General features: G+C 35.2%; 1 protein-coding gene across 1 annotated transcript in view; it reads right to left on the minus strand.

Annotated features, from left to right (window-relative positions):
- The window catches only part of WDR70 (WD repeat domain 70), a 123,302-nt gene that overhangs the window by 50,698 nt on the left and 44,707 nt on the right, over window positions 1-27,897 (minus strand). Inside the window, exon 9 of the mRNA XM_058823677.1 lies at window positions 3,147-3,321. Within this exon, the coding sequence (XP_058679660.1) occupies window positions 3,147-3,321 (175 nt within the window). The remainder of the gene's footprint in view (window positions 1-3,146; window positions 3,322-27,897) is intronic.

A 27,897-nucleotide genomic window follows, 5' to 3' on the forward strand; every position in this document is an offset into this window, starting at 1 on the left:
TGCTGGGACAGGCAGAGGGGTTGGACCATATGACCCACAGTGGTCTTTCCAACCTGACCCATCCTCTGATTCTGTGCTGCACTGATGAGCCTTTTTCTGTGGAAAAGCAGGGACCTCACTGAAGCAAACAGAAACCTTCCCCTCTAGTAGGTCTATGTTTGACAGTAGTTTGTACTCAAGTCAAAAATAAATGCATCTAAAAATCTTCACAGATGACCAGGACAACAGGCACTATGGGTGTGTATCTAGTGTGAGCCGTAATACGTGGATGGACAATCCTCATGGATTTCATTTGTCCTGTTACTGTCATACACAGGAGCAGTGGTTCAGGCACTCAAGATCAGGGCTGAAATATCATTTACATTCTTGCACAAAGGCAAAATCAAATTCAGACAGTCACAACAGGCCTTTATTGGGTCAACTCTTCATGACACTATGGTCAAATAAGCAACAGTCAATTTTAAACACCTTGCTGAATCTCTCCTTCCAGCTGCATACGGACCAAGCACACTGCATAAATAGTGATGCCAAAATCATCCCAAATTGATCAAGAATAAGAAAATAAGGCAATTATTTTCTGCTTTCAGTGAATTTTGCTAATGACTCAATAGAGCCTTGTCAAGATAAACACAAAGACTCTCTTAATTTTGACTTGAAAGCCAGGCGGACAGTAGCAGCAAAATCTGTATATATACATGGCTCTACACTTGTTTTAACAGAACCAAATGACATCTGCTGGATGGGAATTACAGCTTTCTGTTCAAAAATCAGAAGTTAATATTGCTAAATATTGCTAATATACATTTCTTCAAGAAGTTTAACCCTCACACCTCGATTCTCCACGGGAAAATTTACCCATTTTCTTGTGTCACACACAATTTGTACCCTAAGAACTGCAGAAGAATTGTATAAATTAGAATTTTTTTGTTTGCCTTTGCAAGTATCCCTGTATCCTGTCAGGACAGTGAGTGCTTTCACCATTCCACTGCAGGAGTCGGTCTCATCCTCTTCTTTCTAACTGTTGTGTTGAACACATGGTCCGTTTGAAAATTTTTTTCTTAACCTTTCCCCAACCCCAAACATAAGATGAAGGCTCTTTCTAATTGTTTAAGCAAGATGCCTTTTGAAACATTTGATTCTAACTATACACAGGGATCTCCAGAGGACACCAGCAATCTTAGGTGAGAATACCAGTAAAAATCCAATTTACCTGTTCCTTTACCCAAAAATCTTGCACACTTCTTAAAGAAACCAACAAAGCAAAGACAAAAATTCTTTAGATGTTAAAAATACAAACCCAGGAACACCATGAACTTAACTTCCACTAGAAAATCACTTTAGTCTTGCCTTGTTATACAGGGGTCACCCATTGGAAATTGCACAAGATGCACAGGATATATCTTTAAATTACTCATAATCACCTTAAACTGCACTCAATCAACATTGTAATATGTCATCTTACAGACACAGGAAAGTTCAAAAGGAAAAGCACATGAAAAAGCAGACTACCAAGAGTACTATTGTTAAAACTACACCAGAAAGCTTAATATTTCAATACTGTATATGTTAAAATAAACAACATACACAGGTGATGAAAGCCAGTCTCTGAAAAATTTATTATTCTGTTAGAACAAGTTTACACTTAGGATGAATTCTCAAGCTTCATGCCATTAGGAAGTTTTACTAGGTTTATAGTGGAAATAAAAACAGAAATAAAAATAGATTACAATCCCAAAATACAGGCTGTACTTTAAGTATTATCCACAGGCTTTCTTCTCCTTTTAAATCTATACATTTCCTCCTGCCTCCAGCAATCAGATCTTTTAAAATCTTTGTAAAAAGCTGCTCAGATTGTCTGTTTTCCTTTTCAAAATCAAACATTTTGAAATATGAAGTTGAACAGACTGTAACCTGGACTAGTTCAGTTTTACTTCCACAAAGCCATCCTACTGGAGCTGTACAGCTTTCAGAGATTTATGACATCAGTTTCACAATCCTGCTCTTCTTGCCTCATTTACTCTGTATTCTCATTTTGGCTTTAAAAAAAATTTGACTCTATTGCCATTTTCTCCTCCAATGCATGCCATTGGTACTTATCCCACTGAATCTTCTTGCATAAGATGGGCATAAAGAGAAGATATGGATGATTTACTAGGATGATTATTTTTCAAAGCAGTAAGGCTTAGCCTGGTGAATTTGCACTTGACATTGCATAATTAAACTCTTGGAACTGGATTGGTTTGCAAGCTATACTACACAAACCAACAGTGAGCACTGAATGCTCTAAGCTTCAAATTATAAAGTAGTAGCAAGAATTATACTTGTCAGTTCAAGTCACAACTACTGGAAATGGATTGTTTAGTTCAAAATGAACAGGAATATTTCCTAATTTTGTTAAGTTTGAAATAGTTTTCATTCTAACTCTTTCTGACCACAATGTATTTACATAAATGGTTCCAATTTGCCTCAGTGTTAATTTTTACACATTAGACAATATAATAACGTTTGCCATTTAATGTGCAGCATTGGCCATATCCTCACCCACTTGGATGCTATTTTTCTCTACCTATTATACGGATTAAGGACTGCTTTCAGTATCAAGTTTTAGAGTTACTCCTCAATATATTCAATAAATCAAATAAATTATATAACAACAAAAAATTACAGCATTTCTCACAAGCATTCCATCTTAAATGAATAATAATCTAGATACAGATATGTGGTCTTTTTTCCTTTTTTTTTAAAACACAGATTGATTATCAAGAATTTTCCCAAACTTTGAACTTAGCAGCAGCACAGTTAATGATCAGTTGTAGAAAAGCAGAAGAAATATTAAGTCACGCCTAAAAATTATGAGGAGAGGAGAGGAGAGAGGAGAGAGGAGAGAGGAGAGAGGAGAGAGGAGAGAGGAGAGAGGAGAGAGGAGAGAGGAGAGAGGAGAGAGGAGAGAGGAGAGAGGAGAGAGGAGAGAGGAGAGAGGAGAGAGGAGAGGAGAGGAGAGGAGAGGAGAGGAGAGGAGAGGAGAGGAGAGGAGAGGAGAGGAGAGGATAAATTAAAATATGGAAGTACCAAAATTGATTTTATCTGCTTCAACATTCACACTCAAAATAACAGAAGCATATATTGTTATCAAATACTGGACTTACACTCATATTCCTGTCCCAGATCTGGATAGAGCCATCTTGACAGCCAGCTGCAATAAGCTTCCCATCTCTGCTGTATGTGCAAGTTGTAGGAATCACCCGTTTACCTTGAACTGATCGTGGCTTAAATACACTTTTGTGCTTTTTTTCATTGTTAACATCCCAAGTCCTCACAGTTCTGAAAAAATAGTTGAAATAAACAGCTGTTTTAGATAATGTTAATATATATAGAATAATTCTTCTTGTGATAAAACCAAACACCTTTTTCAGCACAGATGGCATATAATATTGTTCAATTTAAGCTGTAATGGCAAAATAGCATTTAAGCCATGAGGATAACTTTTCAGATAAAAAACATCATGTTCACTAAGCACAAAAATCCAAAACCAAAACACTTTCCCCCACAACTCTCATGTAAGTAAGTACATCAATGATTTGGAATTTGTAAGATAACAAAAAGTTAATACACAGGTACTACATCATCTCCACTGTCACTGGAAGTCAGGAGGAGGAAGTATTCAGTCCTCTACAAAGAATTAATACTTCAGGAAATAAGCATGAATGCTTATACAAATTCATAACTTAAACAGATTTCTTAACTATTCAGACATAACAACAACTGAATATTCTACTTTTAACTGGTTGGTTATTCTTCACACTATACTTCTAAAAGTAATTTTAAACATTAATTGTAATATTATTGTAGTTCTCTTCCACTAATCCTGAAGGTGTTAAGAGTTCTGTAACAAAAATGTTCTTCAAATATTTTAGAAAGACTAATTTATTGTTTTTTTCAGGTTGAGATTTTCCCACATTATTAGCAAAACAAATACATCCTTTCTCTTTTTAATGGAAAAAGAGTATCTGCCTGGATCTTCACTGTTCCTTAGATACAGAAAAACATCCAAATGAGAGAGAACTAAAACACTAGATACAGGTGGACCCTTTAAACTGTCTTAGATACAAATGTTTTCTGTCCATTTAATAGGTTGAGGTCTTTCCATATAAAAATTCAAACCTCTTCTGGCATCTAATGCAGAGAAGAGTTTCAGAATTTGGCAAAGGAAGGAAGATCATTCATTTAGAAAGAAAAAGTCTCAAAGTTCTCAAGACAACCTCATTTGTTTAGACTATACAAACATTGCCTATGATCCAACAGCACATAATTCACTGGTCTCTAGCAAAGCAAATACAACTTTAACAGAGGCTGCCATTTCTCCAGAATGAGACAAGATACCACAGAACAACATTAGGAACTTCCATCAGAGCTACAGGACCAGACAGGCCACAGAGCTGACATATAAATAATCCTAGAAAAAAATAGACATGAAAATGAGCTAGAAATACCTCAGAGATGTTACAATCAACTGCATGTTTAATGACAGTAATGAGGAATCAGTAACTGTAAGTTAGATTGAATAAGTAGAATTAATCTTCAGTTTTCCATAAGAAAGTCAAGGTTAGTTTCATTTTTAAAAGTCTTCAAATCTCTTATGTGTAAGGCTTCACTGCTGTATTTGGAGCTCTAGCACGAGACATTCAAGTGTTCTGACAATTAGTTTGGATTTGAGATTTTGGCGGGTTTGTGGTTTGATGGTTTTAACTATTATTTTTATTTTAAACTACACACTATATTGCAATTATGATTAGGTTTATTAGAAGATCTTCAGATGTTGCTTTCATCCTCAATTATTATATGATTCTGACATTCCTTTTTCATCATCTTGTGTGGTCAATAGCCATCTCAGTCTCCCGCCTTCATTCACACTTTCTCCCACTGTGCTACTTGCTCAAAACTTGAGTCTTTTTTCATTCCCCTTCCTTCATAATACTCAATCCCTCCAAAATCTCATTTGAATGTTCTGCACCTTCAGCTTCTCTTCTTCCTTCAGGGATGACCATCTCCTACTGAACAGCTCTGTCCTCTCTTACAATGCAAGTTCCCAGGGTCTGCCTTGGCACACCCCTTCTCAGGTGGTGAACCTGAGAAGGGGTGACACAGTCTTGTGCAGGGTAACACAGTGGTGGAACCTGAGAAGTAGTAACACAGTTATGTGCAGGGAACTTCAGAGCCCTTTCATTCCAAATGCCTCACAGCATCTCAGATATAGTTCCAGAAACAATCTCTTGAGAATCCTTTACCATCCTAATTCTTTATTTCTGCTGGCATGGAATGACTTTTTTAAACCCTGCAGTTTCCTGTTTTTAGGGCTCAATGTCCTGTCAAAACCTGTCTACACTAAGAACATATTCAAACCTTTCTATGATTTTACATTTTCACTGTAAAGAAAGAAGAAGCACTTGTATACTCTCATTACTTATAAAACATTAAAAGAAGTATGAGCCCTAAATCAGCTGTAATATTAGCAGGTCAGTTGAAAAATCCAAGTTGTCTGAATTGCTGCTCCCACTGCAGACAGTTGGCCATATTCCCACACATATGAGTTACATGCTCTGTCAAAAATGCCCACATAGCCTACAGTATATATTTAATATTCCCTCAATGTTTTCTTAATGTCCCCACACTGAGCATGTTTTTGCCGTTGCCTTGCTGCTACTGGATTTAATGAAAAAAAATGTATACTAAAGCAAATATCTTGTAAAGAAACCACCTATACATTATTTGTAACCACAGTTACAAATTTGTCAGTCATTCCCAGAGAGCCTTAATTCTTGAGCAAAGACTGAGTTCTTTAATAAAAATGTTAAAAGATCTTATTTCATATAAGATCTTTTAAGTCTTTTTCTTCATTATGGAAATATTTCCTATTTTAAAATGGACATTAAATTGCAAACATATCTTATAATACTATGTGCAAAATTTCAGCTTAGCATGGTTTCTGACTGAATCACCACCAACTAAAACACCAGGAGTCATCTGTAAACTATGTATGTGTTTTATATTTTCCTTCAGACCAGTGAGAAACGAGAAGCAGGGATCACTGAAGGACCTTGGGGACATACTTTCACTGGAAAGAGAGCAGGTTTAGGCTGAAGATTGGGAAGAATTTCATTACAGGAAGAGTCATTAGACACTGGAATGGGCTGCCCATGGAGGTGGTAGAGTCACATCCTTGGAAGTGTTTGAGGAAAAACTGCACATAGCACTAAGTTAAAGGGAAGACTGCACATGGCACTGAGTGTCGTGGTCTGGTTGACCATGGTGGGTCACAGGCTGGAATGAATCCCAAAGCCTTTTTCAACCTAATTGATTCTTTGGCTGTATTTGCCCAGCCATGGCACTCACAGCCCAGAGAGTCAAAAATGTCCTGGGCTGCACCCAGAGCCCCATGGGCAGCAGGGGAAAGAGGGGATTCTGCCCCTCTGCTCTGCTCTGCTGAGACCCACCTGGAGCACTGCATGCAGCATAAAAAGTACAGGGACCTGTTGAAGCAAATCCAGAGGAGGCAACAAAGAGCATCAGGAGGCTGGAGCACAGCTCTTAGGAGGACAGGATGAGAATTGGGTTTGCTCAGACAGGAAAAAAAAGGCTCTCGGGAGACCAAAAGCAACTGCAAGTACTAAAATGGGGCTTGTAAAAGAGACGGAAAGTGATTTTTACACAAGCAGATTGTGATAGCAAAAGGGGGAACAGTTTAAACTAAAGGAGGAGAGATTTAGGATCAATTTTAGGAACAAATCCTTTACTGCGACAATGTGAGGCTCTGGCACAGATTGCTCAGAGAAGTTGCAGATGTCACATCCCCAGAAATCTTCAAGACCTGGCTGGACAAGGATCTGAGCAATCTGGTCTAGTGGGTGGCATCCCTGACCCTGGCTGGAAGAGGGGGGACTTTGGAATTAGATGATCTCTAACATTTGTTCCAACCCAGCCTGTTCTGTGGTACTGTGACAAACATCTAACTCCTCCCCTTCTAACCAGAAGGAAAGGAGATAAAAAGGAAAAGAAGCATAGAAACCCAAATAATTTACCTTCAGGTAATATTGTCTTTAAATTGGCAATTATGGCAAAAATATATGGACTGGTTCCATATATTCTCTCCCCTTCTGACCCTCAATCAGCATACCACATAACAGTCAACTCAGGGCACATTATTTAATTATGACTCCGGGGTTTTTTTTCTGGAATATTTTGTACCATTTAATGATTTCCTCTTCCTCAGACAAAATGAAAAAATAAATAAATGAGATTGCATTACAGAAGTTCTATTTTCACTTCCTAAGTCCTCTGAGCTCAGTCTGTTGTTTGTGTTAAAATGAGTAAAAAACTTTTACCCCTGCATTAATCAGATAATTTCCAGAGTACTCATCTTGTTAAAAAACCCTTCTTCCTAAGATATCTCCTCAGGAGTAAAAAAGTGGGAGATGAAACAATAACACTGTTTTGTGCTCTATGTTGCACCACTTAGCAGAAGTATAACATTAATATTTATCTGTTGATAGGCATAACTATGATATTTTTGAACTCCAGTGAAAACAAAAGAAAAGCATTTCCTGAATGAGTCTTTTTTTCCACCTGAAAACAAACTGTTTAATGAAAATTTGTTCTTTAGTAAAAACTAGACAGAGGGATTTTTAAAAAACACTATACTTCTAACATATACTGTTGTTTCCTCATTACATCAAGTTTTAATATATTCATCCCATCAACATTTATGATTTCTCCTTCATAAATTCCTTTTCAATTCAAATATCCATGAAGAAGGCTTCACATACACATGTTTAAATTTAACTTCTTAAATTATGGATTCCACATCTGCAAAACAGATTTTGCAAAAGTGATTTTGTAAAGTTCTTCTATTTGCCAAGAGCAATTCAAAGCAACTTAGAAAAGGAGGGGAATGTTCTTTTGGAAAGGTAATGTGGGTATTTTCATGACCACTGAGAAGTTAAAGAACACACAGTAAACAACTAATTTAATTACTGAGGTTCAAGGGGAGGTTTTGGCAGGATTTTCCTCCCAAAAATATTTTTTCTCTCTTTTTCCCCTTTTTTCTCAAGTTCTTGTGATGTTATTACTAAGTTAAAATTTCTAATAAAATTAATTATTGGCAATGCTGCTGCATTACGCAAATTATTATAGCTATGTAGCTGCATTTCCCAGACTGCAAGCACAGAAAATTTCTCTGTCATGAGTCAGCTAGACACTGCCCTAATACAATCTGTTGAAATTCAAGAAATGAACAAATGTTAACTTCAAAAGCCAGACCTGCCAAATTCCAGTAAGCTTTTTTGTCTGTCCCATCTCCTCTGTTTCTACTGGACTGGAAAACTCTATTGCACAATGTTGAATGTTATTGGCATTTAATATGTTAAGTCGTCTCTGAATAATGAAGTCTACTCTTATCACTTGAAATACAAAAGAAGCAAAGAGTACGTTATTGTTAAAATGTAATGTCAAAAGTACAGAACAGGCTTAATGTTGTACATCTAATAACTTAATTATAGTGTTCACCTTTGCAATGTATTATAGTGCCTACCTGTGTAATACAAGGTGACAAAACTTAACATACTTCAAAATCATCATACAAATATGGTGGCAATGGAATTGATCATGCCACCGTACATGTACAAAATGACCAAGTCATCAGTGGTAGAAAATGCATTTTTAAACTGTTAAATTAGGACTCTTTATAAACAAAAAAGCAACTGATCTTACAATAAGGGTTTCTTTAAACCTCTTTTATCACATATAACAAATATATGTACATGGGAATGGAATTAAGAAACTTATTAATACAGTGGAAAATTGCCTAAAGTAGAATATGTAAAGAGGTTGGTTCAGAAATAGCTGCAAAGTTCTGTTAAGATGTACTTCATGTGTATGGCAGTGCATCATTATGTCAGCAAGAAAACTTTCATTATTGTGTTCTCTTTGCCCTCTTTAAGTTATAGTCTTCTTCTGTAGAGCATATAGGACCCAAGGAAGGGTGAGTCACCTGCTAGACAATGAAAAAATTTGTACACATAAATGGATGGAGAAATCCAGAGAAACTTTCCATTCTTGTTTGGCAGAAAAACTTGTAAATAAGATACCTACTTCCAGCATTTGAACAGAATTAAAATAATTTGAACCAGAATACAAGGAAAGTCACATCCAACATATGTAAAATTGTAATTACAGAAGGAACTGCCAAAAATATGTAGAAAACTTAGTAATTTATCACAGCTCTACTTTTCTGTCACTTAAATAAACTCAAAATGTAAAAAGCAGAGAAACATTTAACAGAGTAAAAAAAAATGTATGCGATACACAGCAAAGGAGTTAAGCAAGTATGAAACCAATTTTTCTATATTTTCAAATTAAACTGGTAGCTTTTTTTGACAGGAGAAATTACCATCATTTGTACGCACAAAGTACAAAAGTAAAAAGTACATCATTTGTATGCACAAGAGCAGCTGAATCTTAATTACTGGGGTGGAGTAAATTAAAACCTAGTAACAATGAATGGGAACTGCTCCCATTCTCCAGTGTGAAGGAACCAAAAGGCAACCAGCTCAAAATTAAAATGACACATAAGCATGTCTGAGAGAGCATGGAGAGAAGGTGTTCTGAATTACTAAACAAAAATCCTGCTGGTGGCCAATATATGCAACTTTTGAGGAAAATTAAATTAGAAAAGGAGACAGAGAAGAACTGGAGGAATGATAGCTCAGCTAAGAAATCAGAAGCAATGGAGTGCTGTGCAGCATGTTCATGGGAGGAAAAAGGCAGCAGCAAATACTAGTGAGTTATGACCTACAATCCCTTCTGACTGAGAACACAGTCATTCAGACACAAAGGGTGACCCACAAACACATCTGTGTGAAGCTTTAGAGGTTACACTGTAAAGACACAGTAGAATACCTATTGACAGACCCTCTTACTTATGGCATAAAGAGTCTGTTTTTAATGAAATCAAAGACCACAAGCTTTCGGGACAGAGTAATTTTTGCTTTTTCCCAGATTAAATCACTGGGCCAGACTAACAATACAAAAAGGCACTCTTGAGGTTAAAGTTTCAAGAGTAGAAACAAATTTCCTAGAAACAATTAAGCAAATAACATAACACAAGTCTTTGACTTTGTTTTTACTCATCAGACCCTGTATATAAAGTGGTATCATATTTGCATATGGATTACTTATCTATTTCATCTGTTCCCTTCTACATACCTCTCCAAAGTGATGGAAAATACATCCTTTGGAATTTTGCACAATTTCTTTTTAAAGTAGTTCATTCAAAACCTGAAGATTCCCTCAAAGTATCTACAGATCAGTTCATCAAAATGACCAATTCCAAAATTCAGTCATCCTCAAAGATTACAGCAGACATATTTTGCATGTCATATTGGCAGAAAGGAGTGACAAAATACTACACAGTAAAAACCCAATTCTACATTTTAAATGTTGCCATTTCTTAACTATCACCAACAGCTGTTAAGTCAAAGCTTAAGAAAGAGCATCAAGTCACACAAATGGAAATATCTCAGAATGATCTTAAAAAAATTCCAAGATTCTGCTCTGTGCAGCCTTCCACCTTCACTGTGAATTTCCCACTGAATTCCCAAAGTAAAATTCAGATAAATACCTTGCTATACCAGCCTTCAAAGATTCTGAATGCTTTAATTCAAAGTAAGTTTCATCTAGGACTTAAAAGTTTCACAACATTTTTTTTTTCTTTATAAAGTTTCTAAGATAGCCACAATTTGCTTTGAATGTAATTGCTACCTTGGAAGATAGTATAATATATTAATACACAAATCATATATAGGGAAAGGTCAAGATCAAAAGGAAAGTAAATGATGGAAATTTTTCAATAAAAACAAAAGAACAACAATACTACATGTCTATTCCATTAACAGGTAATAGTAAGTTCCGAAGCAGTTACTAATGTTCAACAGAACTTTCCTCACATCAAAATAAATACTCTGAAAATAAATATAACAAAAGGTTTTGTGGAAGAAACTTCATAACCTCAGACAAAAACACAAAAACAGCTATTATGGGAAAGAACACACAAGCAGAATGAAAGGCTCAGAAGGAATAATAAAAAGTGAAAAGTAGACCAATTGTGTAAAACTAAAAGAAAACCAAAGATGACTGCTGGACAGAAAGCAGTACTTCAGAGTATGCAGGACTGTGATACCAGTAAGAATCCTCACTTCTAAGCAAGGAAGATTAACATTCAACATACATTATATATTCGGGGCTTCTTAGAGAAAAATAGAAGAAATCTAAAAGCATTGATTATGTTCTAAAGACAAGGTAATTGTTAGGGGATGAGGTGGAAATGGGACAAACATCCCTTCCCCATCTCACCAAATCAAACCAACAGCTTAAGAACCTATGCACAAAAATAAAATCCATGGTAAGGAAAATACGTTATTGAGAGAACATTTTGAGAGGACTTAAAGAGAGTCAAATTCTGTAGAAGATGAATTGGAGGCAAATGACTGAGGTATTAAAAAACAAACAAAACTCCAAAAAGACCGCCAAATTAAAAAAACCCAGTCTAAAAACCAACACACAAACATGCTCCAGAGGGCTGTTTAAAATCCCAAAAGAGTGACACAGAAAAAGATCCTTCCAGCCTAAGAAAACGGTCTCCAGGAGAAGTCAAAGGCATATTCATACTGAAAACAAAGGCTGCAGTGCTAATACTGTGATTAAAAATAATTCTTTTAGGAGTTTCAGTCTGTACTGTTGTGATGGGTTCCTTCTCAAATAATTTTTTCTTAAGTTTAACTCCTGGATTCAGTCTGTTTGCCTCCCTTCCAATGGCCAATATACAGGCAAAAACTGAACATCATTATGCCTGAGTATAATAAGCCTTTCTCCCTTAGTATTTCCTTAAATATTAAACTAGTTTTCCTTTCATACTTCCCTGAAATACTGACTGTATTTGATTGCGATAGTGAAAAATATTTGGGCAGCTAAACTGCACTAAGAGAAAAAAGTCTTGCTGGTTTTGAATTACCTTCTCACTGGGACTGACAGCTAATTTGCTTTGTTTCTTGTTGATAATGTCTTCACATATACATGTGACTGAAGAAAAAGGTGTTTGTCTTTCCATCAACCATTAAGAATGCAATAATTTCTTCAGTTTAAATCAGCAAGGTACCAAAAAGCAAGTCTTCAGAAAACAGTGCACTGACTAGGTTAGAGAACTATCCCCTGAAGATATTTTCTTCCAATGAGTAACAGATTCAGTGATTTTAATAAAGGATACTAAGCATTGTAAGAGTTAAAGAGTATGCTTTTGACTTAACAGCAATTCAAAGTCTATGTTCGTGCTGTGCTATTTAAAAAACCTGAGCACCAGTATTTTCCTGAGACTGTGTATCACTTTATGCATAAGAAGTCCTTAATTTACTATTCCAGCAACATCTAACATCAATATTATTATTTCTATACAGAATAATAGATAAATTACAGATATTATGTGATTCAATTCTGAATGTTGTGACAGTAAAAGCAGATACAATTTTATGTCATTTTCCAAATGGGGCAAACAGGCATCTTGAATGAACTGAGATCTCATCGCCCACTTAGGAAAGATAAAGTGGGATGTAATCAATCTCCCTAGGGGGTACATCTGATTAAGACCAAAGGGGAAGACTTCTGATAAAGAAAATCTTGACAGTTCAAGTTACTGTCACCTGCATGAATTGAAATGACTCAAGAGCAGTCTTGCATGATACTGCAAAAGGAGGAGGGGTTAATCACTAGGAAAACAGGATGCTTTCTAAAGGGCTGATTAGTCATGGCTATAAAATAGCTTAGGCTCACTTAGATCTCGAGTTTTTTTCACTCCAGTAAATAACTTAAATTGGAACTAACACTCAGCTGAACTCTTCATTACACCAGTGAAAAATCAACTGAAATTTAACAGTCAAGAATTGAAAAGCTCTCTGAGACACCATCTCAGCTGACCCTACATGCATTAGTTTTAACTGCTTTTTGCTGGCATCTTAGATCTCCCTCAAGACACTTTTCTGCAGGTCCATTAGCAATGAACTGCAATATAACAAAGGTAAGGAACTAAGGGAGAAAGCCTTAAATGTATTTTGGTTTCCGAAGTTACAGAATCTGCTCTACACAATGCAAAGTTTGACTCAGCTGCACAGATCAACTATGTAGATTGGGCTATAGAAAATGAGTTTTATTTTGTCTTTATGCATGAAGCACCAATCTTCATACATTGCACAGTGTAATCACATAAAAGCTTATGACCTACTTTATGAAGACCAGGATAAACTGCAGCACATAAGGTAAATGCAAATTTAGGTACTTGTATTTAGATTTTCCGGAATATCCAGCAAATTCTAAGACACTTCCCTCATTCTCACAGGAATTCAGAAAGAAAAAAAAAACATCTTTTCAAGAAAATAAATGACAATTCTTAGCCTCAGAACTCCAGAGAGTCATGATACAGTCACAGTTCTGTCTGATTAACCGCATGGACATTTTTTCATATATCATCATTATGGTCCGCTCATATCACAATACTTACACTACTGAGGAAGCCCCTGTGTCCTTCTCTTACTTTTGTGTGAAGTTAAAAGTTTAAAGCAGTAGATCAGTAAATAAAATAATATTAAATGTTATGACTATCAAGGACAAACACTAAGGGACTCCCTTATCAATTATATTCTCCATATGCAGGAAAATGGTGGGGATTTTGCTGAGTTTAAAATGTGTAGGATTAAAAATACGGAAGGCAGAACATATATAACTAAGAAAATGCTTATAACAATCTGATTTTTCTTTCAAATTAAAAAAAACAGCAGAGAAGTGTCTTGTTTCATAGCTTAATTTGATAAAAATATCAGCTAGATCTAGAGTTTAAACATGTTACTTGCAGTCCTCTAGTCTTCTGTTTGCTTGAAGCCCTGAAATTTCTGACTGTTCAGAAATTCACCTTTTAGTTCACTGCACAACCTGAGCAACTCGATCTGAGTGAGCTTCGCACTAAGCAGGGAATTGAAACAGATGACCTCCAGATGTCCTCTTCAACCTAAATTATTCTGTGACTACAGACAACTCAGAAGGGAACTCTACCATGCATTTAGAACATATAAATATTCCTGGCATGAGCATATACATCTTAATATCTAGAATTCTATAAACCACAAGAAATCTGTTCAACAGCTAATAAGAACAGAACTAAGTCCAAAATCAAAACAAAGACATACAAATGTCACCAGCATCTCCAATTTTAGGAGCTACTCAAAGACAGAAAAATCTGAGACTGACAGAGACTGGAAAATCTGCAGAAGCTCCAGCTCCAAATTATGTCCACTGTCCTAAATGTTGTAAAGACATGACTTGTCTCCACTTTCTAACTGCATGCATGAACAGTAAGAAGTACTCACGGACATACATAGTAATCAAATTTTAACTTGCTGCTGAGAGCACTCCTACAGAGATCAATCAAGTAGCAGGAAAATTCTCTAATAATTTTTTTGTTTGTTTTTTCTCAGCTAGAACTCATGGATGCTTCCTCAATTATTCAGCTATTCTTTAAGTGAGTAGAAATGCCCAACTCTACCCTTTCTTTTTACCTAGGGCATTAGCAAAATTTTTAATTCTTACTTTCTTAGAATCACAGACCAGAATCACATAATATCTCAGAACAGATGAGACTCATCAGGAACATTGTTCCTTGCAGATCTACACAAAACTAAACTACCTGCCTAAGAGTCTCATTTAAATGCTCCTTGAACACTGCCAGGCTTGATGGTGGGAACAATTCCCTGGGGAATCTCTTACAGGGACCAACCACGTGCTCAGTGAAGAACCTATTCCTAATCACCAGGCTGAACTTCCACTGATGTAGATTCATTCAATTTCTTCATGTCCTGCCACTGGTGAACTGAGAGATGAAATCAGCACTTTCCATCTGCTGTCCTCCAAGAGGAAGGTAAACATTCCTCTATCCCAGGCTGAACAAGCTCAGCGACTTCAGCAGTTCCTCCTAAGTCTTGCCCTCAAGACCTTTCTCCATTTTGGTCCCACTTCTTCTAATACACTGTAACAATTCCATGTCCTTATCTCCTTATCCTGTGGCACCAAAAACTGTCTCCAGGACTCAAGGCAAGGCCCCACCAGTGCAGAACAATAATTTAGCATATTTTGGTCCCAAATTTCCTCTGCATTGTTGGAACTTTCCCATTTGATTTAAATTTTTAATTCTTAAGATTATCTACCTGAAGCTGTGTGTATCCTTTAAAAAGGAAGTTATGCCATAAAAATGTCAGTTGAAAAAGCCCTCAAATGTAAGCTCTTACCACCAACTGCGTATCTTGTTGCAGCAGCTAACATTTGAATCACGAAAAACTTCAGAAAAAATATTAATGTAAACGCACATAGTTTATAAAGACAAAAATAGCTTTACTAACCCTTTTGTAAACATACAGCTTTCAGCAAGGGCCAGTACAGTCATTATTCAAACTCTTCTTAACCAGGCCTGCTCATTTGCTGCACTCTCTTAATCAGCTCTGCACTGCATATGTATCTAAAAACAGATAAGTTAGTCTAGGAGAAGCCATCCTCATGGATCTGTAATGGACTTCACACCTTTAGACATATCAAGACAAAAAGCAAACTACTATGCCAGTGCAGTGCAAATTACTACACACCTGTGAGATAACCACACTTTTTTGATGGAGGTACTCTTACAAACAAGTCTCCAGAGAAAATTTTTCCAAAAACTTAAAATTATGACTTATCAGGAGATTTTAGTAAGTAACAGAACTTTAACCCACAATGATCCCTCTTCCTGCAGAATACCATTGTTCTGCACCAAAGGATGTGAATTCTGCTGTTCCAGAGACAGAAGGAAGAAAAAAAACTCACCAGAACTTAATTGATACACATAATTCCTAAGCCTCACTGTTTCAAACAGCTGAATTGCTATAGCTGACATAATAAGTAAGACATCAACTTTGAGAGGATAAATAAAGTGGATATAAAAATTGCCCTAAGTAATTTGATCTTCACAAATGCCAATTCTGATTTATTTTTACCTCATGCAACTCTTGAGAACAAGTTTTTAGATAATCTGCATGGCATTTCAATATCAGTATTTAAACAGTAGAAGATTCTATAAAATACTGGTTAAACAAGATTTGCGTGGAAGTAAAAAATATTTCATTTACATGGGTGAACAGTGAGATAAAGACTTAAAACCTCTGACAAAATACTTAAAAATCACTTTAGTAAAATTACTTTATTTTGGGACCAGGTACCAGACTATTAGTTCCTTACTCTTGGTGTTCACTTGTGTGCATGCACACAAACATCAAGTTTCTCTTAAACTGTACCCTTTTGTTAATTCATGCACCTCTATCTTTTCCCTTGACTGAATTTTATGAATGTTGCACTAGCCACATACATTTGATATTTAGTCCTAAGTAGTATTATCTGTAACAGTCTGGGAGTGTCTCATTTAAGTTAATTTCTAATTCACAAATAGTCATTACAAGAAATAAGCTTGTTAGGCTCACTACTTTAAAGTTTAGCTACATTATGGCACCAAAAGTACATGGAATACATTGAAGTTATAGTCCATAAAATGACACATTTCAAAAAAAAAAAAAAGGTTGACTTCCAAATCCTTAACACCTTAAGAAACCGCGCGGTATTTTCTATTTTTCTAAGACCTTACACTCTTGAAACTGGTAGACTTCATGAGTACATCAGCTTTCACTTGAAGTATTATGCAAGTTCCAACTAGAGGCTCGGAAACAAGAAAAGCAAGTAACCAACTTGTTAAATATTGTCTTTATTTGCATTTTGAATAAATAGATGTTAGTATATATATCTACTTGAAGATCTACTTGGCATTGTCCAATAAGTTACTATCTGTTTGTTTCATTGCTAAATCATTCATTTGGATGTAACCTGATGAGGAGGCTCTCCAAATCAAGCCACTGTCTTTCTAACAAAGCAGATAAGGAATGTTCACAATATTCACTCCATCAATCCTGTCATAACAGTGCTAGCCTTCAGAAGAAGTTTTAAACAAAAAAAAAAAAAAGGAGCTTGCAAGCTGAATAGCTAATTTAAAATTACATTGATTTTTCCTCAAAATATCCAAATCTGTGAAACTAAATTATAATGCTATAATTTTTCATGTACAGTGCCTAACAGTCTATTAATGTCATCTAGATTCTTCTATATGGGTGTTTGGCTCAATATAGAGCCATTCTAGAGTCACTAGAGAGTGACTCTAGAATGGCTCTATATTGAGCCAAACATGTGAGACATGTGAGTAACATGTGAGACATGTTACTCAATGGCCAACATTCATGTAAAACAGAAGAGACATCCTTCATTTACTTGAAACAGTTTTTAGAGCAACCAAATCATGGCTATGGACTCTGGTCCTCTGAGGTTCTCTCATTGTGTGAAAGAACTGGAAATATATATTCCATTTAAATGGCAATTTTAATTTAGTGGTCCAATAAGAAAACTATATTATGTATTTTTCACAGGCACAACACTCACTTTTCTTGAAAGACTAACAAAAAACTTTCAAAGGAAAAGCAGTTCATGCTGTGAGTAAACAGATGCTGGAATGACACATCACTTATAGACAAGTAAACTAAAAAATTATTCAAAAATATTCAGAATTTTATCGTTTGAATGAACCAAAGTAGGTTTTTTCCTATAAGAGTTTTAAAGCTAAACTTTATCTCAAACCAAATCTGCTTTAAGTTAAATTATTTGCTAGATTTTTTAAATAAACATGCTGATAGAATAATTAATTTTTAAAGCCTAAGTATGTACCACCAAAAAAGGGAAGGCATCTTTTTTCATCTCTGAGACTTTTCAGTACCTGCTATTCTGCTATCCATTTAATTCACTGTGAATTACACAACAGAAGAAAGCTACACATGAGTATAAGTAAATTATTTATTTTGAAAGGAGGAATGTATATGCTCTAGTAAGTTTATGATGACAAAAGAAGATCTGCATCTTATCTCACCAAAAGTTCATCCTCAGGAGACTGAAATGTTTTCCAGCATGTTCTAAATCATACAGACACAAGTGAATGTGGATCTTAATTGCAGAGATTAGCTGACCAGAAGTTTCCACTACCATTAATGAGCTAAACTGAAGAGTATCAGAATATGTTTTCTGTCCTAGCAAACTGGAGATTTCACAAATCACATGGCTGGAAAGATTTCAAGGACAGAAACATTTACAAAACCAAACTAATCCCTCCCAAGAGAAATGCATTTAATATGAAGCTTTATTAGAAAGTATCTGAATGACAATATTAGCTTTTAAAAAGTGACATTATTGCCACAAAACAACTGCAAAATTATCTTTTGGGGAATGATTTGGAGATAGAAAGGGGGGGGAATGAGCTAAAAAGTCAATGAGGAATTGGTTGATAAAACTGTGAAAGGAGACTGATTTTGGAGAAAAAAACCCGCTCAACTGAACGTGCTATGGTAACAACAATGGGATACATATCCTACCTGCAGCTCCACATGGACAGTTCTGCCATGCTCAGAAGGACTATATATGGACTTCTTCCTACCCTCAAAAACTGAGTACCTTTAATGGACACTAACAGCTCAATACCAAGCTTTTATCTATAAAAAGGCTAAGTCATATGAACAGCTTGATTACAGTTTTTAACACTGAGAATCCCCAGCATATTCCAATCTCAGATTGATTATATGGTGCTTTTGTGTTCACTGGTTTGTCTGATAATTGAAAGAGAAACTTCATCCACAATTTCTGTGCGCAAGCTACAACTTGTAAAGAATTTACTGCATTTCTTCCTTAATAATAATTCCACATAATCAGTCTTAATAATCAGTCACATAATACATCTGTTTATAAAGAAACACTCTCATTCTCCTAGACATATCTTACTAGCTTTCAATTACTGCGTCGACCTACATCTTCAACAATTTAAAGACTTTTCAAATGTTGGACATTTTATCTCTGTTTCAATTATTTTTTGCTATTGCAAAGTCTCAATATCCTATTCAATAAACTGAAATGTATTCAATTTCCCGAATACTCTTGAATTAGCTGAATTTGAATTTCCTTTTCAATGTTTTCTAGCATTCTTTTTAGACTGCTGTCATTGTAACTAGACACAGAACTCAATCGGTATTGCTGAAATATAACATTAACATCATCTCCTTTACCAATGCCATTAGGAGAAGTTCATTCTCTGTGTATGAATGCATTTTTACAGGATGCGTATCTGCTTTTCTGCAGCCTCATACTAAAAGCTTATACATAATTAACCCTACATAACTTTATTCTATGTGCATGATTTCCCATGCTATTGTTTTCTAACACTAACCAGTTCACTTATCAATCTGCTCTCAGAGTCAGTGGCTAATACTCAGTGTTCAGATTTTACTAGAAGTATTCACACTTTGATAAAATTTGCATTAATTAATTTATAGATAAAGAAGTTTAGAGGAAATAGTTCAGTCTTACGAAATTGCATTAGAAACATGTTGTTTTGATTACATCAGATTATCAGTTTTAAGATCTCTTCCTATTAGCTAGCCCAGTTGATAGATGAGAAATGTCTCACATGTATTTATAAGATTAATCCTTTAAAAGGCAGAAACAAAACTTATTGGAATTAAGAGAAAAAATTTCAAAATATTTTGGAATGTAATTTACTGCTTATAAGTTACTAATGGATACTATACAAAAAGTTATAAAAGGTTTTATTAAATAAACAAGAGAAACTTCTTTCACAAAAACCCATACATAATTTCCATGGTATTCAATCTCACTTGCGAAATGGGATTTATTGGCCTTAAACAGAATTTTCTGAACTGGAAAGTTTTTCAGGCTTTATCATCTTCCAGTGAAACCATGCACCTCTGAAACCAGTATGAGCAGAGAAATGTAACTACAGGCTGTTCCAATTCATTCCATGAAAAATGAAAACCACATCTCTAAACAAGCAACTTAGCAGTGGGATTTTAACTAAAACATATATTTATATAACATGAGGACTCTGATAAGAGAAACAACTTAAAATTACATTACTCAAACAATGAAATTACCTGCAATTCTAAACGTCAAAAATCACAAAGCAAATATTTTTACAGAGTTTTGATATATAGGATATTAAGTATCATTAGTCATTACTGTGTAGCTCTAATACAGAACCAGATTTAAACATTAATCATTGCAATTTAATTTTATTTTCTTAGATATAATGCATATTTTATCTTTGTAAAGAAATGTGCCAAAATAAATCCTTGTCTACTCTACTTCACTTCCTTACTATCAAACAAAAACATTTTAGTTTAGTTTACTAAGTCTATTGTACTTCCCATTATTGCTAGAATAATCAAAGAATTCTGGTCATTTGAATAAGATGCATATCTCATGAGAAAATAGTCCTTTAAACTGAGTTAGTTATAGTTTAAAATTATCACTGAATACGAGAGAAGAAAGGTTCCATCTTTATAAAATAAAAGATGTAATACATTTTTTATGGGAGAAGACAGGAGAGGAAATTGCCAGTGAAAGATACTTGTGGAAAAAAGTCACCACAATGGAAGTATTTGCCCAACAACCTGTATATTACCCTAAACCATGGGAAATTTCTTATCAATTTCACAAATAGCAAATTCCCGTCTTCTTCCCTATCTGATATTAAGCTGAGTTGATAGAAATACTAAAACTTCCAGTTTCCTATAATTCCTATTCTTCCAGAAGTTACCCCACAGACCAGCTAACAGAATTGCACAAAAGTATTCTCTTTTCTCAGTCAAGGTGAGCCAGGACCAGAGAAGATGCAAGAGAAAAGCTTTTCCAGTCTGACTGAAAGGAGTAAGGAAACAAGTTTCAGGGAAGCTTATCCATATGACCCAAGTATAGCACAATACGGGTGAGAAGTGAACTACCATGTGTTCTGGGATAAAAGAAGCAGATACACCCACCAAAACTTCTGCCTTCCCATCTAAGATAAGAACGTTGCAATTGCCTAGCAAAAGCCTCTGAAAAGACTGTCCCTTCTTGCTCTACTCACTGCACAGTTCTAAAATGAGCAAACTCTTCAGGAAGTACTGAGCTACTGTGAACACTTAAATTCTGCGCTTGCTAGATAAATTAATCAATTTTTTAAATGTGTACTTGCTTATGACGCACAAAAATACTTTCAAGTTTCTTGCTGTAGTAAAAAACTTTACCTTGGTAAAACTAAAAATAAATCAATTGACAGAATTGTATTCCTCTATGTTCTATATTAATTCTAAAAATCTTCCTAAACTGTACTATTGTACTAGGAATAAAAGTATCTCATAAAATCTTGAAGAAACATTTTCAAACTTAATGATTTCCCTTTCAATATGGAATATGGCACAGTAAGTGAATGTATATGTGTATACACACCTACAAACATATGCGCTTGAAACAACTGGGCAAGAGTTATTTCTTTTTCTAAGATGAAAGTCCAAGTTATACTACACCTCTGGCAAATTCAATAATCTTGCCATAATGTTATTTGCATTCCCTTTTTAGGTAGTATGATGCAACTAGATATAATTCAGGGTGATCTTTTTGGTGAGTAGGTACTTTGGACCCCAAAGCAGGTCCTACTCTCTATAACATGCAGGTTGTTCTAAGAAATAAATCTAGAAAGTGGAAGCAAAGCCTAAGACAGCAATTAAACATTTTTAAATGATCCCCCAAGTGAAGGTAAAACATCAGTAATTATTTTCAAGCATGCTTTTTCCAATTAGCCTTTAAATCTGTGAAGACAGAAGCAGTGTTGAAGCTTAGGTTGCAACAAAGGTTTGTACAAATATCTTGGTAGTAGCCCTGGCATTGCTATCTTACTGTTCTCAGCAGTTTTCAAAGCTGCAGATGGATCAGTGTTAACTGTGTTTATTACATATAAAATGTTTCAAACACTGAAGGTGTTAGGACTACTAATACTTTTTCAAAGCTTGCTTCAATGTTGTACTTTGGGACTTTTAAACAAAACAAGGACAGTCTATGTAACAAGCTTTATCACTGTATTTCTTCAAATACATTATTCAGAAAAATTCTATAAATTCTGCAATTAAGTAAGACAAAATAACTACACTTACACTAAACCACACAAGTCCAAATTTGGCTCTCAACTATGTTTTCATATGCACTGTATTCCTGATATGTAAAAGCATTAAAGAAAAGTAAAAGTATAGCTTAAGTTCTCGAGTTGTCAACAATGCTGTTCCAAGCTTTAGCAGAGTTCAACAAACTCCAGGGTTGTATTCACTTTCAGCGAAATCAGCTTAGGCTGAGCTGCTGTCAACCTGGAGTAAGCAGACAGTATGCAACCTGAAGCTCAGACTCTATAAATCTAAGGAGAAATGCCATATAATCCTATCTTCACAGCCAGTGGAGCTGTCCTTCACAGTGCACAGCCAAACAGGCTGGAGATACCAGATCTTGTGCACTCCTGAGAACATACTACGTATGCGATCTGAAACAGGTGACTTGGCTCTTAAACTTATGGGGCACAGACTTCAATTAAAGAAAAACAGAATCATCTGGGCTGAAGCTCAAGACAAGCTGAACAACATCATGGGAATAAGTGATTGTTCCATGGGCAATGAAACTAACTGCTGGCCATTTTCAGCAGTGCTATTCCAGACCTGCTCAAATCTCTTTTCTATCAAATTACCAGGCTCAATGTAGTTCTGCGCCTAATAAAGAGCTAGAAAACAGCTGTCATGACAGAGTAGTCATTCACTGATAGCTCCCACATAAAGAGACTGATACAAGGCAGCTAATAGGAGAAGATGAGACAGCAGGCATTCTAGATGCAAACTTAGTTAACAGGATGGAAATAGTTAACATATGAAGACTGAAAGGTAAGCTGAGATAAAAGTCGTCACGAAACAGCAGTGTTCACTAAGACACAGCAAATTTCAGAAGTCCCTAGTAGTGTCTAGGACACAACAGCCATCTTAAAGAAAAATCATCTGAACAGACATGGTTGCAAACAGCAGATACATGCTATGCAACATACTCATCCTTCATTAACTGTATTTTGCTGCTCGAAATTACAAAAAAAAGGCACTGATAATATTTACTAAGCAACAATATATGGTTAAAACAAAAGTTAAAAACCATATTCCATACAGCACACTAACTTCATATTTGAAACATGCATTTGACAAAAGACTAAGAATTCAATTGTGGCTTAAATACAAAATTCTATTTCTGAAGATCTGAAGCTACTTCACTGAAATAATTAGAGATAGATCTGCACTGAAGTTGTCCCTAAATAACTTATCACAAAGGTCAATTTGTGATGGCAGTAAATACTCTCTAGGATACCTTTTAGAAAGTAGGAACACTAACTTAACTTACTAGAGGATGAGAGAGGAAAGACTTGTGAGAGGAATGCTCTACAGTAAACCAGCTGTTAATCAACTATAACCCAAGCTGCAATGACAGATCATAAAGTTCACGACTGCTAAATTTCAAGTTTGGCTGCGATTCTGCTTCTAAATGGAAAAAAATACACGAGAGTAAGGACATAGAACACCTGTTGTTGGAACATTTAACATCACTGACCTCTCTTGCTTATTCTTACAGCACTGCCTATCACATTTGAGATAAGAAAACATCCAAATAAAAACAACATTATCCATTTCCTCTTCCTTCTTTGTTATTACATAGACATCAACTGATATTTTGGAATAATATAAACAAAGAGTTAGTTATGTCTTAAAACACAGGGTATTTTTAGAGGTCACTCCACTCAGGTGTATTTCCAGAGAATAAAAACTTTTTAAAGATTCCCTAAATTCCAAACCGTTTTTTCCCTTTTAGGCAATGTATAAATGTTGGAATTTCTGTTGCTATCACCCTTAATGCTGTTCTGAACATTTATCCAACATACTGCTGCTAAAATGAAAGATCCTTGCCTTAAGACGAAAGATCCTTATCTTCCAAATAAGCCCAATAATGTGGCAAAGGATCTACAAGAAATGCAAAGACAGTGTTGATCACACACTGTATCTGAACCTTATCTGGAATGGCAAGGAGTACATGCAATGGAAAGGGACTGATCTTTCAGGAATAGTTGTGGCATATTTAAAGTTCTAGGCAATATATAGCCATAAATGAAAAAAGACAGCTTGTGCAAGAAAATGGCTCAAGTTAATATCAATACTGATGAAAACTTTGTGTATAAACTTTTAAAACAGTGAAAGGTTGATTATAACTTAATTAATTAATTAGTCTCAAATTCATTAAAACTGAAATTATCTGTAATGCAAAATTGAGAATTATTGCAGTTCCATGGAGAAGATAATTGCTTTTCTATGTTTGTCTTTTCTTTTAACATAATTTTCTAATTACATGAAACATTGGGAAGCTGAAGCACTGAGAATATCAAAATTTCCACATATGAGAATCTATGCTCAACATTTATTCTCATTTAAAAAATGCACTCAAATAAACACCTACTTTAGTTAAATCTCTAGGCTAGTGTTATTCATTCATATACTTACAGTTAATCACCAGATTACTGACAGAATTGACAACTTTCTTACTTCCTTCTGCAATTAAAAGCCAACAAATGCTTAATAACCTGCAAAACCCCCCAAAAATTATTATTCATCTGCAATCTCAGAGTAATTATACTATTTGTTTAAAATAAGACCAAAAAGAAAACCAAACCTGGCCATAACATGAAAAAAAGAGTATTGTATTACATGTTTCCACAAGCCATCATCTGGAATATTTTCAAGGAAAATAAAATGAAGTGAGCTTGCTGAGATGTGTACGTATCCACTAACAGCTGCATAAGTGGGTAGGAACTTGTACAAGTTAAGAGGAATTTTCAGACTTATTCCATAACTGCTGTCTCTAGGCTGTGACTCATTTCAGGGTTCAAGCTGACCAGCTTCTGTTCTCTCACAGAGGAGTCTGATGGAACTGTGTCATTTTCTTGCGTAGTTTTTCCTGCGTTTAACATTGTGCCCTTGAACAGTTATACAAAACTCACTGAGACTCCCTGCTGGTAACCCATGTATCTGCAGTCTAAAGTAATAAATTTACAAAAAGCCTATTAACTGCACATTAGAATATTTTATCATCAAAACCTACTTGCATTTTTAAAATGCACAGCATATTTGAATGCCATGCATAAGTCACCTAGGTATAAGAAACAGATCACCTCTCAAAATATTTCATTTACAATGGCAATTTTAAGAGCTTTCATTTGCATTACTTTTTAGTTCAGACTACTACTACACTCTTAGTCATGTGAAATCAAAAGAGACTGTCACATACATATAAAGACTATCCCTAAGTGAGTATTTGAGCTATAGCAAGTTAACATCAAAAGAAATATGGATTTAAAATATTTGAAAAGCATTTACTTAAAATATATTTAAAATGTGTCACTTTCATTTGACACAAGACCACTTGCAAATTTTGCTTTTTAACTTCTGTATGCATTATGAAAACTTCTGTTTCAACATACCACCCAGAAAATGCCATTTTCTTTCCTTACTTTATTTTTAAACAGTATGCAGGTGGCAACGATTCAACTAAAGACAGACAGTGCAAATGCTACAGGAATCAGATAAAATACAGTCTACAACTTGCAAATACTCATTCATTTGGTTTATGAATGACTGTTTTCTCTAGAGGAGGTATAAATGCTATCGAGAACCATACAATACAGAATTAGGGTTTAACAGTATATTAACATCCCTCATGTGCTCTCCTCTGTCGTCCTTCAGCCTCAAACCCTGCCATTCAGTGTGCCCCAAGGAGCATGACACATATGCTTCAACCATTATTTTTAGCATCTTCCAAACTCCTGGAGTATTACTGAAAACCCTTAAATCTTTTCTTGCAAGCATATTCAAAAAAAAATTATGGTTTTGGCAACCAGGTTTGGAGTACACAGAACCTCTCCACATAGAAATACTCATCAAGTAAGTAGAGAAGTCACTGTTTAAGAGACAGCTATCACTGTGCTTTACTGTTCTGTGTGATGTCCACCACAGATTAAAACCAGCAAAAGAGAAGATCTTCAGCTTTCCTTCACAGCTGTTAAGAGCATCCCTGGTATCGTCTTCCCACATCTATACAGCATGGCCCTCTAAAGGATCCCTTTTTGGTGCTTAGCGTCAGGTGTATACTCCCCCACACATGCCAGTCATGGCAGTTCCTCTTCTCAATGTGTGGATTAAATCACAAGTCATAGATACACACATAGTATCAACATTCCCTCTTAAAAGTTTCAGAGCAGTCACTGTACTTAAGGTAATTTACTGTTACACCAATGTCTAGTAAAAATCTTAGAACAAAACTAATAGTAATTTATGGCAGAATTTCCAGAGCTTGTAATAATTTTATAAAAGATTAGCGGTGCATTCAGAATAAAAGACAAAAAGTAGATGTTTGCACCTTTTCCTCTGATATGCAATACTCTAAAGCTTTTAATTTCTCCTCTTATGGGTATAGATGGTCTTCTTAAATTATGTGAGAGTGTAATATGTCAAGTTCTATTAACATCGAAGCACATTAATGTATCATGTCAAGAATGTCAAAACTGGGTACAGGCAGGTCCCCTGCCTTGTAAAAAGTGTTGGGGCTTTTTGTTTGCTTGGTTTGGTGTTGGTTTGGTTTTGTTTTGTTTTTTGATTTTGGTTTTTTAGTTTGTTTTTTTTTTAACTATAAACATTCATACCAAAAATCTCCATGCACCAGAGCCATGTAAAGCTAGACTGGGCTTTGTCTCACCACTTGCTTGAGAGAAGACCTCAACAAAGAGTTCACTTATTTACGCGAACACCACACAACTCCAGATATAAAAACCATTGCAAAAGTACTGTACCTTGAGAATCCACACACTACATTATCAACAGTAATGCTGCATGAAATTACATCTTAATTATTTACTGTCACTGAATAACATAAAGATATAAGAAACATCTGGCTACATCTGATCATAGGTTCATTTAGCCCTGTATTCAGTCTGGTCATTACAGTTAATTCCCTTCATTTCACCTTACTATCCACAACTGTTATATAAAAGGTATTATAATGCCTATTGCATTTCCTATCAGTTTATAAGTGCTTCTAAACATGTATTTTCTCATCCTTTTTTAAACTTGCCTCCATGTTTTCCTGTGACAACACATTACAGAATAAATCTGAGCAGCACCCAATTTTTCTTTTCTTTTATTAGTTCTAAACTTTACTATATCTACTGTCAAGAATTATCTCTTCGGTTTCAAAGAGGTTTTCAAAAACAACAGTTCCACATTCAGCTCACCTATCATCTTGGACATTTCACAAACTTTGATCACATACTCCCCTACTTAGACCTCCCTTCCCTAGAATAAAGACTGCCAGTCTTTTGGTCTGACCTGAGAAGCCCACAGTCTTCAAAATTCAAGTTTTCTTATAATTATAGTTTTCTTTGCATGCAACATAAACCAAGTTTTATGCCAGTTTTCAACAGTTTCAACAGTTTCATCTTTCAGCCAGCATTTAACCAAGGGCAAATCTATTGGCTTGAATAAAAAAGCCAGCTTTACAAATTGATGAAATACTGTTCTTTAACACCTAACGATCAAGTATAAATACTGGAATAAATGTAAAAAAATTAGACTGACAGACAGATACAGTTATAACATTTAATGACATCCACAACTCATTCTATGCAAAATGTCAAATAAACAGTATTAAATGAAAAAAATCTGGTTTCTAGAATGCTTGGTACAAATTGCGTTTACTTAAAATTCAGAAAACCTGTTTCCTTTAGGCAAAACCAATAAAAGTTTAAAT

This window comes from Ammospiza caudacuta, chromosome Z (assembly GCF_027887145.1).
Source record: "Ammospiza caudacuta isolate bAmmCau1 chromosome Z, bAmmCau1.pri, whole genome shotgun sequence".
NCBI classification, from domain to species: Eukaryota; Metazoa; Chordata; class Aves; order Passeriformes; family Passerellidae; genus Ammospiza; species Ammospiza caudacuta.